Genomic DNA, 17935 nt, shown 5'->3' on the forward strand with positions numbered 1-17935 from the left:
CCGCTTGTCTTCATGTAAAGAGGAAAAGGCACAAATGGAAAAGGGAGCAGACAATTGGAAGGTGCTGGCTACAAATATCCAAAGCCAGCTGAAAATAGTGAAAGAGGCACTCCAGGAATACAAAAAGAGTGAAAAAGTTAACTCTGCAGAGGCTGGAGGGAGGCAGGTAAAGGGGGAGAAGGTCCTATGTATGGCACCCCCAGGCATAATTACAAAGAGAAAAGAGAGTAAAAAAAAAAAAAAAGTTCTAACTCTGCAGAGGCTGGAGGGAATTAAGCAGTTAAACTTTGTATTTCACCCAAACAACTTTTAACCGAAAATGTTAAAAAGGAAAAGTGTTAGAGAAAGAGCATTCTTGGTTTCTTTGCAGCCATTCTGAAAGAAAAATGGGCCCTTTTCCAAAGGAATGTCTGTAAATTAGCTAGGCAAAAATAAACTATCTGATTAAAATCATTTGACTGGACAATTTAGTCAAATTTGCTAAAAGAACATAAGAGGGTTCTATTGGAACTTAACTGCCTCAAATGTATAAAGGGAATGTAAGATGTAAAAAACAGAGCAGTGTGGAAGGGATGTTAAGGAAAAGAAAATGTGTATGTATCTGTCTGTGTGTGTGTAAATATGTAAAGTTCTAAGGACCAGTTAGTTTTGTTTTTGTTTTAAATAATGCCACTAAAAATCCATTTGACTCTTTAATTCAAAGTTGCAAAACTGACAGACCTTTTTGCTAGACACAGGTAATTAGTGTTGTTTGGCTTTGGGATTTGGCATTTAACCCTTAAAAGGTAACTCAATGCTTTACAAAATTTAAAATGTTTTTAAGTTGTGGCTGCAGCAGGGCAGTCAAAATCAGGAGAATATAAAAAAAAAAAAATTGGGATTCTTTTTGTTTGTTTGTTTTTTGTTTGTTTGTTTTTGTAACAAAACAGCAGATGAGAGTTGTAGTAAAAAAAAAAAAATTAAAAAAAGACAGTGCCTCTCTGAAGCAACAGCAGGGGTGAGGTGCACAAAACAAAAAGAAGCAATGTTAGAAACACTGAGTCTTAAAATGGCTCTGAGTAATCAGACTGTCACTTTGATAAAGGTACATGAAAACTCTGTAAGCAAAAAAAGAAATAGTGACACCTTATGTAAAAATGGATCTGGATAATGTTATAGAAGTTAAACTATGGAAGAAATGTGCATTTGCCCCAGAACATGTGCAGGGTATATTGTAGAAGGGGCAAAAGAAATGCAAACATACCATGCTACTTAATTAAAATGCTATTAGGGCTCCAAAGGGAGCCACAATAGGTTGGGTTTTCTTTTTCAGATTGCTGTGTGTTTTGGAAGCAGAAGTTAAAAGTAATCAAAACTCTGGTGAAAGTTGATTGTGTCCCTTTTAAGATAGAGTCTCTGAGCTGCTGATGGCTTTAAATCCAAAAGCAGGAAGTTTCTGTGAAAATGCAAATTACCTAAATGATAAAGGAAGGAAAGAACTAGCAGCACAAAGGAGCTGCAGATAAAGGACATACCTGGTCAGCAAACAAATTGTCTAAATAAAAGGCATGGGATAACAAGATAATTTTAATAAATGTAATGATAATAAGTATCCCTGTAACAACGTATAGTGTGTATGATTTTTGGAAAAATCCTTTAAGGTCGTATGGTAATGATGCTTCTCAGTTATTACCTGTAAATAAAACTTAAAGCTTAACACAGCAGGAAAAACATTATAAACTTGGTCTGCTGTATAAGAAGGAAAACTCAGGGATTTAATGACTAAACAGTGGGATAATTTCCCCATAACCCTTAAAAGATAAAAGCCATTGAAACCTGGCCTGCCTATAGAACAAAAACAGGAAAATATGGGGGCAATTTCTCTGTTTTGCCTGCAATCAGCAAGGGTATTTGTAAAAGAAATATGGGTATTTGTAAAAGAAATATTTTAAGCAATAATCTGCCACCCCAAAAGGGGTAGAAACATGTTCTTTTTGTCTCTCAGAAAATCAGGAAAAGCTGATGCCAGCTGAAAAGCAACCCAATACCATGAATCTACTGTCACAATAGAAATTGTGTTCTGTGTTCTATGTTTTGTCTTGTGTTTTGTCTTGTTGCTAGCACTGTTGTGTGTTTAAAAAAAAAATACTGAAGACCTGCAGGAACTTAAAAATAAATTAAGCTTTCTGTCCCAGCTACAGGACAGCCTGATACAAAAACAAGTACATGCCAATGTAGACTTGGTCCAAATTGGTCTGGGTAACCTAAAAGGCCAATGGAATCTTTAGTAATGGCTTAATACTACCACATGGCTTATCCATAAGAAAAAAAAATATTAGAAATAGGAAACTACACAGCCATAGCTATGGGATGCACTGAAATGCAGATACTTGCACTAGCTACTTTGGAACACAAAATGTTCTGGGTCATATTGGGAAATATTAAGGGTTTGATGCATTTGTTAAAAAAGAAAGAGATCATTGTTGACACTTATCAATATGAATGGATGCAATATGTTTCCACTATTGTAAAGCAGACTTATTAATGGGAGAAATTGTTGTCAAAATTGCACACCAACAGTCCCTGGAGGCAAAGGTATTGAAGGTTAACCCACTCCCCATATTACACATGGGATCCTTCTGGCTACCCTGGACCTTGAGCCAGTGGGCTGGGGAGGGAAGGAAGCTATTGGACACTAGAGGTTGTACCGAATGGACTCCTCAAAAGTGGGTGTGCCTCACCTTGCCTGTTGCCCCAGAACCTTGTAGTAAAGATACATCACCAGGATCATGTATGTGGCATGAATTGGAATCACAAACTCAAATTGCCTCACAGTACTTTCTCTTGAATAGGCTACATAGAAAGTGACACTGACGATTATAAATCTTAGTGTCAAAAGGGGGATTATGTTGGATCATATTAAAGAAGTTCTGTATTAAAATCACAAATGAGTTTGATTCCCCAGAGTTTAAATTCCAGAGTATTACTAATTAAGAGGTCTCTTGGTTTTTGGTATTGTTTCTCTCCCTCTATGTGTGAAACTTGCAAGCTGCTAACTGTGTTAGTACATTCTAAGACAGAGTCTGTTCTCAAAGCAATTCACAGAGAGAGAGACTCAAAGCAATACTCTAACAACAGAAACAGCACCCAGAGACTCCCCACCCTTTTGTTGTATTAACCATTGTGATTAAAATAGAGATAGAGGATGTATGTGGATGGATGCTTGGTGTGGATAATAACTGAATGATCAGGGAGGTGCCAGCCTAAGAATCCAGTGTCCATCGGCTGAAGAAGGTGTCAAGTGGAAATAACCAGAGGACCCCACCCGGAGGGCAGACTGGAATCCACCCAACAGCCTCAAGAATGGGAGAACCAAAGAACAAGATAACATCTTGGAGCCGTCAGGAATGTGCTATCTGCTGATTGATTCAGCAACAGCATGATGAAGCAATTCCCATAGACTGGCATAGGAAGAAATTCCTATAAAAATAGACTCTAAAAAGTGAGAACTTTGGGGTCTGATTCTGCAAACCAACTTCCAGGAGCATCAGATGAGCATCTGACAAGGCCCTGCTCCCTCCTCATGTCCAGGCCACCTGGCCAGTGGCTTGGCATGAGCAACTCTAAGGCTGGTAACTATGATAACAACCTTGCAGAACCTGTGTGTGTGTTTGTATGAATGAATGTGTGACTAAATATGAGATTGAATGGAATGTTATAACTATAACTAACTGCTTACTATGATTCTTTCTGTATTCACAATAAATGTGGTATTTTGCCTTTTTCCCTTTAATAAGATCCTGCTGGTTTTTATTTTATTGGTACAACACTGTAGTGTGGTAGAGGGTCAGCTAGAGAGTCACTAAGGGGTGCACTTTAAGAGTGGCATTTCAAGAATTTGTCCACATAATGTTAATGAGATCACACACTTTATTACTTCCAAAAAGATTCTACATTTTGCTCTCAGGCAGACTTCCACTGAAAACAACAGTGCACTCACTGCACAATTCCTTCACAAGGTGCAGTGTTTTCCTTCCAACTCCTTTTTGCACCTGGCAAGCTAGCCAGCATCAAGGTGCAGGGAGAAACTCAAGTGAGTGCAGTGACTCTTGCATGGTAGGTCTAAGGTAGTGAAAACCTCTTTGCACCCTCCGCTCATGCACCTGCACAAAGACCAGTCCCAATATAGCCCATAAATCTTACTCACATTCTGTGTTAACTATGATCCATTTCTTCAGCAAAATCTTAGTTTTAAGGAAGAAGCACACAGAGTTTAATTTATGGCGTACCTGGTGTTTTTCCTGAGCTGTATGGTAGGATTAATGTGGTAAACTAAAAAATCTGAGTTTGATCCTTCAGCTATGTTTAGATCCAATGCTTTGGACAATCTGAACTCCTGAAGATCAACCTCTGCAATTTTAAAAAGTTTTTATCATTATAATTAGTTTCATTTGCCAAAGAGTTAATTTGCTTGGTATTTTTCTATAAAAACAACTCTCGTGGGGGAAATTGGCATAGAACTATTGACTCCAATGGAGTGAAGCCAAGTTATGGTCACTGAGATACTGACCCTGTTAGTGCTGCCAATGAAAAACTGGTTTCTCATTGTTGGTTCTGTGCAATTATTATTAAGTAGTCAGGTTTGGTTTCTGGCTCATCATAGGAGGGAGGATGCAGACAAAGAGAGCCCTTTCCTCCTGCTTGGGCACCTGTGAAGGGGGCAGTCAGAACACTTCCGCTTGCATTCCCTTGACATATGATCTGAGGGACCACCAGATCATCTAGTCTCACAGGCCCCCAACAGCACCTACACAGTAAACCCAGCAGCCGAAATTAGACCAAATTATTACAGCCAACAGGAGACTAGCCTTTTATGTGCCACAAAAAGAGAACGGGGGGATTGAGGTGCACCAGCCTGAGGCCCCTGCAGTAGCAGGGAATGATTAAGTGAGATATATCGAAATAATCCTGGCAACTGACCTGCACTCTCACACCACAGAGGAAGGCAAAAAAAACAACAACCGAAAAACAGGTCGCTGGCCAATCTGACCTGGGGGAAAATGCATTCCCAGCCCCCATATAGTGAGCAAGAACCAGCCAGCCAAATAACTAAGAGACAGAATGCTGAGTGCCGCCTCAGAGAGCCTGCCCAGTATCCCATCTCCAGCCATGGCCATCCCTGATGATTCAGAGAAAAGAGCAACAACAAAAAATCCTACCCCAGAATATACTGGAGAGGGGAAAAATCCTTTCGTGACCCACTGGAGCAGCGTTTTTCAAACTTTGGGTCGCAATGGGTCCCGGCATGTCAGGCACTGGGTCGCTCTGGTCAGCACCACCAACCGGGATGTTAAAAGTCCTGTTGGCAGTGCTGCTCAGCTGAGGCAGGCTAGTGTTTACCTGTTTTGACACCACGCTGCGCCCTGGAAGAAGCCAGTCCAGCTTCTCGGCAGCGGGGCCACGGGGCTCCATGCACTGCCCTCACCCTGAGCACCAGCTCCGCACTCCCACTGGCTGGGAACCAGGGGGAGGTGTTGCTGCCTGTGGGCGAGAGTCACACAAAGCCACTTGCACGCCTTCGCCTTGGAGCCAGACCTGCTGCTGACTACTTCCAGGGCACAGCGCAGTCCACGGTGCCAGGACAGGCGGGAAGCCTGCCTCGGCACCCCGAGCTGTGCCGCCGACCAGGAGCAGCTGATGCGGTAAGTCCACGCCCCAACCCCGTGCCCCAGCCCTGAGCTCCCCAACCCAGAATCCCTTCCTGCACCCCAAGCCCCTCATCCCCGGCCCCATCCCAGAGCCTGCACCCCCAGCCTTGACCCCCCCATACTCCAACCCCCTGCCCCAGCCCTGAGCCCCCTCCCGCACCCTGAACTCCTCATTCCTGGCCATCAACAATTTTCTTCAGCTGGGTCCCCAGAAAAGAAAGTTTGAAAACCATTGCCTTAGAGGCAGCTGGCTGAAGCCCTGAAACATGAGCTCTTAGGAACATAAGATATAAACTGGAAGTGAGGCCAAGAATTGCTGAGCTCTGCCCCACGCCATCACAAGCAATCTCATCATACAATCACATTCATAGATTTGTCCTGCTCTCTTGTAACACTAATTAAGTCATTTGCCTCCACAACTCCCATTGAGAGGCTGCTGCAGAACGTCATTCCTCTGATGGTTAGCAACCTTCTTCTATTTGTAGCCTGAATTTGTTCATGGCCATTTGATACCCGTTTATTCTTGTGCCAACATTGTCCTTTAGCTTAAATAACTAAATAACTCCTCACCCTCTCTAGTGTTCCCCACCCTGAGTATTTATAGAAAGCCTATTTTTGGTGTGCTAGACTAAACAAGCCAAGATCTTCCACTTTTCTCTCATAAGTTATGCCCTTCATCCTCCTGATCATCCCAGTATTTCTTCTTTGCACCTGTTCCAGTTGGAATCATCTGTCCTCAACATGAGTGACCAAATTGTACACAGTATTCCAAATGAGATCTTAGCAGTGCCTTGTACAATGACATTTATACTTCTCTATCTCTACTGGAAATGCTGCACCTGATACATCCTGGGATCACATTTGCATTTTTCATAACCACATCACATTGGTGGCTCACAGTCATCCTGTGTTTGGCCCACACACCCAGGTGCAGAAAACAGAGGTGTAAACAGGGAAGTCTGAGTGGGAGTTCTGTTGGAGGAGAAGGGAGGAACAAGCCCCTGGTCCTTAGAGGCAGTGAGGGAGTTTTTTGTGGGTGTTGTGTGGGGCTTTTTTGGTCTTGTGTGGGTTTTTTCCTTGTTCAGTTTGTAGACGATGGTAGGGGGCAGTGTGCTATGAGAGGCCAAACCCTGATTAGGGGGTGTGGGCTTCCCTGATTAGGAAGCCAAATAATCAGCCAGCAGCACAGGAGCAGCAAACAGGGGAGATTGAGTAGGAGTTTGTAAGGGGACTTGGGGGTTGGGTCTGTGATGCTCTGGTTTTCTTTTGGTGTTTGTTTGGGTCTTTGGGGTTTTTTTCCCCTTGACAGATATTTAGGCAGAAAGGCTATGACAGGTACAGAGGTAGCAGTGGTAGTGACTGAAGCCATGGAAGAGACAATGAAGATGACTGGATGTGGAAGCTGTGAGATGTACAGGATCCTAGAGCAGGTATCTGAAAAGAAAGTCATTTTATGAACTGCCCCATCACAGAGCTGATGGAAGAGTAGATCCAAAGCCTGGAGATGCAGGTGGAAACTACGGTTGAGTTTCAAAGGGGGTTGAGCAGATGTTGGAGCAAAGGCAAGAGGAGGCTTAAGGGAAAAGTCAAGACTTGCAAATGCAAGCTGGACTGAAGAACCTGGAGGGGAGACAGCTGGGTGAGGAAAGTGGCCAGTGGAAGCATGTGACTATGAGAACCAGGCAGAGGAAAAGACCAGCTAGTGACGGAGAAATAATGCTCAGGAACAGGTTTGCTGAGTTGGAAAATGAAGAAGGGGCACAGCAGGCTATAATTGAAGGAGGGAGGGCAAGGAAGAAGAAGAGAGCAGCTAATCCTGTAAGGAGAAGAGCTAGTGGAGATACCCAGAATTCAGAGCCCCAGAAGGACACAGAATGACTTACAAAAGATTGCAAGGGAGAATAAAAAGACAAGAGGACTTGCAGACAGAAAGAACAGGAGGAAGGCCAGAGAATCACACCATGATCAGGAAAAGGCAGGTCTACCTGATTGTGGACTCCCTGCTAAGAACAGACAGGCCTGTCACCAGAGCTGATCCAGAGAACTGAAGGATGTGCTGTCTGCTGGGAGATTACATAAGGGATGTGGACCTGAGGCTGAAGAGAATCCTAATGGGAGCAGGAAAGAATCCACTTATTGTCCTTCATGTGGGAACAAATGACACCTCTAAATTCTTGCTGGAACATATCAAGGGAGACTATGCCAGGCTGGGGAAGATGCTTAAGGAAATGGAGGCTCAGGTGATGTTCAGTGGGATTCTGCCTGTCCCTAGAGGAGAGAATGAAGGTGAGACAACATTATGATGATCAACAGATGGCTCAGGCACTGACGCTATAAGGAGGGCTCTGGGATGTCTGACCACTGGGAGACATTCATGGACAGAAGACAGTTGTCTTGAAATGGACTCCACCTGAGTAAGGAGGGAAATAGACTTCTGGTAAGGAGGATGGTGCAACTCATTAAAAGAGCTTTAAACTAGGAACTCAGGGGAGACTGTTGGGAGATGCTGATGTAATCTCCATGCCTGATTTTAAGAGGGGGAAAAATCAAGTAAGAAAGGATACAGCAATAGAGAAAGGAACAGCAGCAGGTAGGAGAATGGACATTAATAGAAAGGATAGTGCTGATACCAGTCAGATAGGCTGTAGAATGACTGTAACCACTTGGGCGACGAATGTGGGCAAAGCCAAGCAGCATCAGTTAAGAAGTTTATACACCAATGCAAGGAGGCTGGGTAACAAAATGGAGGAACTAGAACTACTCATGCAGGAAGTGAAACCAGATATTATAGGGGTAACAGAAACATAGTGGAATAGTCGTCATGACTGGAGTACAGGTATTGAAGGGTATGTGCTGTTCAGAAAAGGCAGAAATAAAGGCAAAGGTGGTGGAGTAGCATTGCATGTTGATGATGAGGTAGACTGTAAAGAAATTAGAAGTGATGGAATGGATAAACCAGAGTCTGTTTGGGCCAAAATCACTTTGGGGAAGAAAGCTACTATAGGTTCCCATGATGTAGTGCTTGGGGTGCGCTACAGACCACCAGGATCCAATTTGGTTATGGTTAGAGACTTCTTTAATGTTTTTAATGAAATAAATACTACTGGAAATTGTGTGATCATGGGAGACTAACTTCCCAGATACAGATTGGAGGAAAAGTGCTACTAGTAATAGTAGGTTTTCCTGGGTGTGATAGCTGAGAGATTTCTTCACCAAATAGTTGCTGAACCAAAAAGAGGTGATGCCATTTTAGATTTGGTATTGGTGCAGAGTGACGACCTCACAGAAGAACTGGTGGTAGAGGACAACCTTGGTTTGAGTGATCATGAGTTAATTCAGTTTAAACTAAATGGAAGGATAAACAAAAATTGAAATCAAGGACTCTTGTTGCAGATCTAAAGAGCAAACTTTAATAAATTAAGGGAATTAGAGAAGTGGATTGGACCAAAGAATTCAAGGATCTGAAAAACTTGGAATAATTTTAAGTCAATGTTGCCAAAGCTATCTGAAACCTGCATCCCAAGAAAGGGGGAAAAAAATCATAGGGAAGGTTGCAGACCAAGCTGCATGAGCAAGCATCTCAAACAGGTGATGATGAGAAAGCAGCAAGCCTACAAGGAATGGAAGATGGGAGGGATCAGCAAGGAAAACTACCTCTTGGAGGTCAGAAAGTGTAGGGATAAAGTGAGAACTGCTAAAAGCCAAGCAGAGTTGGACCTTGGAAAGGGAATTAAAACCAATAGTAAAAGGTTCTATAGCCATATAAGAAGAAAACAAGGAAAGAAGAAATGGGACCACTAAGCACTGAGGATGGGGAGGAGATTAAAGATAATCTAGGCCATCATCCAACACCTAAACAAATCATTAGCCTCATTAAAAACTGAGGCAAATGAAGAGTTTAGGAGTAGTGGCAGGGTGGCTAATGGCAATGAGGATATGGAGGTAAAAATTACCACATCCAATGTGGAAGACAAACTCAAACAGCTTAATGAGTCTAAATTGGGGCCTCCAGGTAATCTTAATTAAAGGAACTGGCACATGAAATTGCAAGCCCAATAGCAAGGATTTTTAATGAATCTGTAAACTCAGGGATTGTACCCTATGACTGCAAAATTGCTAATATAGCTCCTATTTTTAAGAAAGGGGGAAAAAAAGTGATCCAGGAAACTAAACGCCTGTTAGTTTGACCTCAATTGTATGCAAGGTTTTGGAACAAATTTTTAAATAGAAAGTAGCTAAGGACATAGAGGTAAACAGTAATTGGGATAAAATACAACATGGCTTTACAAAAGGTAGATCATGTGAGACCAACCTGATCACCTTCTTTGAGAAGATAACTGAATTTTTAAATAAAGGAAATGCAGTAGATCTAATCTATCTGGATTTCAGTAAGGCATTTGATACAGTTCCACATGGGAAATTATTAGTTAAATTGGAGAAGATGGGGATTAATATGAGAATTGAAAGGTGGATAAGGAACTGGTTAAAGGGGTGACTACAATGGGTCAGACTGAAAGGTGAACTGTCCGGCTGGAGGGAAGTTACTAGTGGTCTTGGGACCAATATTATTTAATATTTTTATTCCTGATCTTGGCACAAAAAGTGAGTTTGCGCTAATAAAATTTGCGGATGACAGAAAGTTGGGAGGTATTGCCAATACAGAGGAGGACCGGAATACCATACAAAAAGATCTAGATGACCTTGTAAACTGGAGTAGTAGAAATGGGATGAAATTTAATAGTGCAAAGTGCAGGGTCACGCACTTAGGGACTAACAAGAATTTGTGCTATAAGCTGTGGACTTACTGGTTGAAAGCGACAGAGGAGGAGAAAGACCTGGATGTACTGGTTGATCACAGGATGACTATAAGCAGTCAATGTGATGCGGCCATGAAAAAAGCTAAGGCAGTCCTAGGATGCATCAGACGAGGTATTTCCAGTAGAGACCTATCTTTTATGGAAACATAATATTTATTTATTTTTGCTATTTGATTCTACATTCATGTCTTTTCAAAACTAAAGATTGGTTGGTAACTATGAGCCTTTTCCTTCCCATATTTTAATAGTGGCTTCCTGGAAAATAACTATTTTACACAATTGCTTATTCCATAGGTAATGAGAATGGTTTGTCAGGAAATGTTTCTTACTCTGCTAGATAAAAATAAAATTCCAACCACTTATTGGAAGTTATTTAGCAGCTAAGCTTCAGTACTGCCCACCATTTGAGGTGTCTACCTGCTGCTTTGTTTTCCCATGCCTTGATACAGGTGTCATCGTACGCCAGATTTCAAACTGCGCCTTGTGACAGTATTTGAGCTACTGTAGGAATTATGAAGCAAAGTGAGACACTTATTATGTATATTTGCATGTTGATATCCAGAATGCTTTTCCAACTAACAGTTATTTAAGATTTGAGAACAAATTGCACTGTTACGTTGGTGCGCTTTATTATAAGCAATAGCATAATTTTTAGCTGTATTTGGCAACTTTTTCGTACTGTTGCATGTAATAAATAAAATAAGCATAATGTTAAATTACACCTTAGAGATGAAGGTTGTTATTCAGGCTGTTCTTCCATTTCTCTCTCTCTCTCTCTCTCTCTCTCTCTCTCACACACACACACACACTTATTTCGATGCAGAGCCAAATCGCTGCAAAATACTATAATGGAGGAGGGGATCACTTCTTTCATTACACAAGAATCAAGGCCAATTCTCTCTGAAGAAATATATTGTTAGTTAGTAAAAGAGTGCTTAGAAAAGGTCCATTTGAAACTTATTTTGATTTAAAAAAACAGGAAAAAATTCGTGGTACTTTTCACAATTTTTTTTCTGTAACAAGCTGGTCAGCATATTTGATGAAAAATATTTTCAATCAGCTCTGAATTTATCAACTATGAAAGGAGTATGTTCACATACCTACAGTATTTGGTAAATCCTGACATAGGAAAATGCTGGAGAGTGTCACCAGGACCATCAGAACTGGAAATTTCATTGTAGGACTTCTTGAATACATGCACCTATGAAAGGAACATTTAATTGTTAGATCTGCTACTTTCACTCAATAGTCCCTAAATCACTGGGGTTGCTGTGATAGGAAATCCCCACAACAGCTGGGGAATATGAGTGTGTATATACACAGTATATATGAATAAGCATACGCACAGACACTGCATACATAAACTAAAGACTTAAAATATGCATTGTAATTATTTTCAAAATATATGTCTAATAATTATCAATCATGTAAAGGGTCACAAATGACCCCAAACCACCTTCTATAACTAGATAGCTATGCACAAGTATTTGTTACAAAGATATTGGCTAGTTAGTTTTAACTACATTATGGATACAAGCAACAGTGGTGAACTATATGTGCAATTCAATCATCCTCTACTGAGTGACAAAGATAAATACTGAACCTTACAGTTTGCTGTGAAAGGCCATTCTAAGAATGGAGCTTTTTACTTTACTAGATGTATGCATGTGTGATTAATTCATGGTCTTATTTTTCACATAGATTGTTTTCTCTTTAATGTTTTAATTATAAGACTAGTACTTGGATGATATTATCTACACGGTATCATCCCATTAAAAAGATTTACTCCTTACAGTTTTCAATCTAAAGATCTATCCTACAGTCATCAATGTCAATGGAGTTTAGTCACTGACCTCACCTGAAGCAGGATGAGGCTCAAAATTATACATAGTGAAATATGTTTCTATTTGTTAATCTACAGCCCAGTCCTGCTGTCACTGAAATTAAGGTGTTTAGGACCAGGGCCCTTGTTAGCATCTTTGAAGATTTTCACAACACGCTGTCACTCTACACGCATTGGTCACTCTAATTACTTTCAGTAAATCAATAAAAAATATCTTCTTAAAGAGGAGAAAGAACCAACCTTTGTCTTCTGACATCTAGACTTTTGGGAAAGTTTCAAATCTGTAGTTAGATGCAAATTGCGCTACTCAGCTAATCCCTAACCATTTTTACTAGCAAGTCTGCTAGCCATGCGATTGTCAGTCCTGCAACAATTAATTTGAACTAACCATGCATTATCCTTTTCCTTTATTTCTTAAAAAAAGAAATCAAAAGACAGAGGAGCAAGGCACTTACACATATTATTCTAGTGAGTATCAAGGACAGCATACCAATATGCCTATATTATTAGGATACATCAGCAGCAATAATCATATGCATTTAAAGCCTAATATTGTAACCTTTACTCATGTGAGTAACATAATTTAAATCAGTGAAATTATTTGAGTATGGGCTGAAGGATCAGGTCCTACACCAAATCCTTCACAATATTTGTAATATACCATACATTTGGTAACTAGATATAAAAGCAAGAGACTCTATTCTTAGATTCAGATATTCCAAGGCCAGAGGGACCATTATGATTATCTAGTCTGTCCTCCTGTATAACACATAGAACTTCCCCAAAATAATCACTAGAGTAGATCTTTTAGAAAAACATCCAATCAATTGTCAGTGATTGAGAATCCACCACTACCCTGGGTAAATTATTCCAATGATTAATTACTCTCACCATTAAGAATGTATTTCTTATTTCCACTCTGAATTTGTGTAGCTTCAACTTCCACCCATTGGATCATGTTACAGCTTTCTCTGCAAGACTGAAGTGCCCACGATTAAATATTTTTCCCTTGTAAATTCTAATAAGCTGTAATCAAGTCACCCTTAACTTTCTCTTTGTTATTTCATGTAAGAAAGTTAATTACAAAATTCAGTAATTTTAAAAAGTCATCTTTGTTAAAGTATATTTTTTCTTTAAAAAGTGGCATAGGTATTTAGTTCCTGATTATCATAGACAGACAATGTATTCTAACATTAGTATGCTGCAACATTTCAAAAGACATGTTTATACAAACTGCATTTCAAGTAGCTGCTGCTTTTTCCTGGAGATTCTGAATGCAATCTCATGTTACTAAAAAAACATAGGGAAGAAAACTAAGTGCTTCATAGCTAAGGTATAATGAAACTTGTTAGCAAGCACTTTGTTTTGTGTGTAAAAAAAAAAATAGTGCATAATATGCTTCTACATATCACAACTAGACAGCACAGGTACATGGATACAGTGGATAAAGTGCTTCAGTCTCATAAGAAGGTACAATTCCAAACGGAAGTGTAAGCAGTGTCAGGATGAGCTCCACCCTGACATCTGGTGGTGAGGTGTGGCAAGTTGTGGAAAAGAACTTCAGGGGCCGATCTCATTTGCATAGGCACACCCACCCCGCCTAGAATGAGACCATAGCTGCCCAAATGGTCACTTTGGCTGCTGTGGGATCCCCAGTGTCTCTGTTATTGGGGCAGGAAGAATAAATTGTTATTACCCTGATTATGGGAACTGTGCTTGGAACTGTACGTGGCCTTTTGTTATGATGGAGGGATTCACCATCAACTAAGTAGCACTCGCTAGGCAAGGGTCATGGGTTCCAAAACTGTGTGAATGGAGAGAGGCTGGGGACAAGTATTAATACTTGGTGGCATGGGCCCCTTGGTGAGGGCCTTACATGCTGATTGCACTTCCTCCTCTCTCCACTGTGGAATATCAGAGCTAATTTTGATTTCATTAGAAGTCTAGTTATAGGCTGCTGAGCTCACTTTGGGCTGACAGTGCACCAGCACTGGGGCTCCCCTACTATAAGCTGAATTCACCTAAGAGCTGAAATCACTGAGTGTTGTGTTAAGTAGTGGGGGAGCATGAAGATATATTGTGGAGCAGTTTGCGGGACGGCTGGTGAAGCAGTTCGACGCGGAGCAGTGTGTGGATGGCAGGAGCTGCTTGTGGGCCGTGGAGCTGAGCGAAGGAGTTCGTGGGGCGGCTGGCGGAGCGGAGCGCAGCTGAGCGAAGGAGTTCGTGGGGCGGCTGGCGGAGCGGAGCGCCGCTATGGAGCTATGGGGCGGTCAGCTTCAGATCACGTAAGGTGCCTCTTACCCCCGTCCCATTTCCACCCAGGTTGGGAGGTAAAGCTCCGCCGATAAACTTTCGAACTCTGGGGCTGCCCTGACCAGGGACAGAGACTTTTGGGGCATTGGACTTTTGGGACTTTGGGTGATTTGGGGTTGCTGGACTCAAGAACCAAAGGGAAAAGGGCATGCCCCAATTTGCCTGGGGTGGGGTTGTTTTTGCTCATGGGTTGTGTTATGAATCCGGTTGGTGGTGTTTCCCCAACATAATGCCACATTGTTTCTCTCTGTTATTAAAAGACTTTTGCTACACTCAGACTATGTGCTTGCGAGAGGGGAAGTATTGCCTCTTGGAGGCGCCCAGCGGGGGTGGTATATATTTGTCCCAGGTCACTGGGTGGGGGCTCGAGCCAGTTTGCATTGTGTTATTGGAATGGAACCCCTAGATACTGAACCTGGCCCTTGTTGCTGCCAACTCTGCCGGGCAGAAGGGTTACATTTTTGGGGGCTCGTCCGGGATCGCCTGGGTCAGTACCCCTCGCAAGCACCTGTTGAGTGATCCACTACATTGGGAAACAATTTATATATTTTTTTTTTGTTTGTGCTTATATTTTGAGGAAATTACTGTTTGTATAATGGCTAATATGTCAGGTTTGTTGGGCCCTGGCTCAGCAGCTTCTAGCTCAGAGGCTGCAGCCTCGGCTGATGATTGGACAAAAGCTCTGGGGCAAATATTGGAAAAGGTTGTGCTGCCCCATGCTGAGTCAGACTCTTGTCGTAAGTTAAGATTATTTGCTGGGGAGGAGGAGTTTGAACCCTGGTTAGAGCATACCACTGAAATGCTGCAAGAGTGGGCCGTACCAGATGCAGAAAAGCGAAGATGTCTTATAGAGAGCCTTGGCGGCCCAGCATTAGATGTGATTCGCACCCTGAAGCTCATTGACCCTGGGTTCAGTGTGAAGGACTGCCTAGAGGCCCTTGAACACAACTTTGGGAGCGTAGAGGGCCCTGAAGACAGCTACTGTAAGTTCCTTAATTCCCGACAACAAAAGGGCGAGAAGGCTTCAGCCTACATACAGAGACTGGAGAGACTGCTTCAGAGAGCTGTCATGAGGGGAGCAGTGACTGCTGAGCAGATGGATCAGACCAGACTGGCTCAAATTGTAAGAGGAACTCAGTATCAGAACCCGATTCTACTTCATCTCCGGCTAAGAGAACGACGGGAACATCCCCCAAGTTACTCCCAGCTGATAAAAGAGGTCCGAGAGGAGGAAGAAAGGCAGGCTGCCAGTGAGTTTTGGGAAGCCCAAACATCGGAGCCAGCCAGCACAACACCACTGCAAATGGCCAGTGTACTGATGGTGAGCACCAGAGAGGAACTTGCCCAACAAATGCAGGTCCTGACGGAACGGATAGCTGAGCTGCAAAGTACCGTTGACCGAGTTAAGACTTCTAGGAATAAGAAGCCTCAAACTGTGGCGATTGAGAAGCCCGCACTTAGAGCCACCATCCCCACCAGGCGAAGGGGGAAAGGTCAATTCTTCTGCTACCGATGTGGTCAGGATGGACACAGTGCTGCCAAGTGCCGTAATGAAGAAAACCCCTCCTTAGTGTATGGAAAGCTGAGGATCAGTTGGGAGAGATCCGGTAGCTGCCAGAGGGTCTGGGGACGGGGACCCCCCAGGTCTGCAGGATTTGAAGATTCCCCCAGAAAAGACTGTCCAGCTGGGATCCCTGCAGGACTGATAGGGCCTCGAGCAGAGGTCATGGTGAGGATCGAAGGGGTGGAGTGTAAAGCAGTGCTTGACACTGGATCTCAAGTGACTATTATATTTCAGTCATTCTACCAACAGATGCTTAGGCACCTGCCTATACAGCCACTGACTGGCCTTGGCCTATGTGGCCTCAGCATGGATGAATACCCCTATCAAGGGTATGTCATAGTGCACCTGGAATTCCCAGAGGAGGTTGCTGGGGTAAGAGAAGAGGTAGACACAGCTGCCTTAATATGCCCTGACCCTAAAGGGACTTCTGATGTGTCTGTGCTGATAGGGACCAACTCCAGTCTCTTCAAGGTACTCGCGGATTACTGCAGAAGGCGGGCTGGGGACCAGTACCTGAATACCCTGATGATCCATACGCTTTGTGCTGAAGCCTATAGGAAAATTGAGAGCGCTAAAAGGGACACATCTGAGCTACCGCTTGGGGCACTGAAGTACGCGGGCACAACCCTCTTAGTAGTGCCTGCAAGGACGGAGCAAGAAGTGCTTGTCATGAGTACCTGTCTGAAAGGCAGTAAAGGGACGTTAGCAATGATAGAGCAGCCGATGGGAGGAGAGCTCCCTGAAGGAGTGCTGGTCCCCAGTGGAGTCATAACCCTACCTGCTGAAGCCCAGGAAAGGGTGACTATACTGATTGCTAATGAAACGAGTCGTGATATTTTTGTGAAGCAAGGACAAAAGATAGCAGACCTCTTTGAGCCTGAGTCGATTGTAAAACCCCAGTATGAAACTCCAGTTTCGGCAATAGACCCAGCAAAGTTTGACTTTGGAGATTCACCAGTGTCCGAGGACTGGAAAGATCGCCTGAGGAAGAAACTTTGTGAAAGATCCAAGGTGTTCTCACTGCATGAGTGGGATGTGGGATGTGCAAAAGGAGTAGAGCACAATATCAGACTACATGACTCTCGACCTTTCAGGGAGAGATCTAGGAAGATTGCTCTCTCTGAGATGGAAGATGTGCGACATCATCTTCAGGAGCTGGCTGCGAATGGCATCATTACAGAGTCCCGCAGCCCATACGCCTCACCCATTGTGGTAGTCCGCAAAAAGAATGGGAAAATCCGGATGTGTATTGACTACCGCACCCTAAACAGCCGTACTGTGGTCGACCAGTACACTATGCCTCGAGTGCAAGACGCCTTAGACTGTTTGCTGGGAAGCCAGTGGTTCTCTGTGTTGGATCTTCGAAGTGGATACTACCAGATCCCTCTGGGAGAAGAAGATAAGGAGAAGACAGCCTTCATCTGCCCATTAGGGTTTTATCAGTTCGAACGCATGCCCCAAGGGATTTCTGGAGCACCTGCCACCTTTCAACGTCTCATGGAGAAAGTTGTGGGAGACATGAATTTACTGCAAGTGTTAGTTTATTTGGATGACCTGATTGTGTTTGGAAGAACCTTAGAGGAGCATGAAGAAAGACTTCTTAAAGTGCTTGATAGGTTGGAGGATTATGGTCTGAAGCTTTCAATTGACAAATGCCAGTTCTGCAGAACCTCAGTGAAGTATGTGGGTCACATTGTGTCCCAAGAAGGTG

At 42.8% G+C, this 17935-nt stretch overlaps 1 protein-coding gene across 1 annotated transcript in view; it reads right to left on the reverse strand.

The window, feature by feature from the left end:
- Positions 1–11701, reverse strand: part of LOC140908159 (uncharacterized) — a 54874-nt gene extending 43173 nt beyond the window's left edge. The window contains 2 exon segments of the mRNA XM_073335125.1: positions 4269–4389; positions 11605–11701. Coding sequence (XP_073191226.1) covers positions 4269–4389; positions 11605–11701 — 218 coding nt within the window.
- Between the last annotated feature and the right edge of the window lie 6234 nt (positions 11702–17935).

Source organism: Lepidochelys kempii, chromosome 3, assembly GCF_965140265.1.
Source record: "Lepidochelys kempii isolate rLepKem1 chromosome 3, rLepKem1.hap2, whole genome shotgun sequence".
Taxonomy (NCBI): Eukaryota; Metazoa; Chordata; order Testudines; family Cheloniidae; genus Lepidochelys; species Lepidochelys kempii.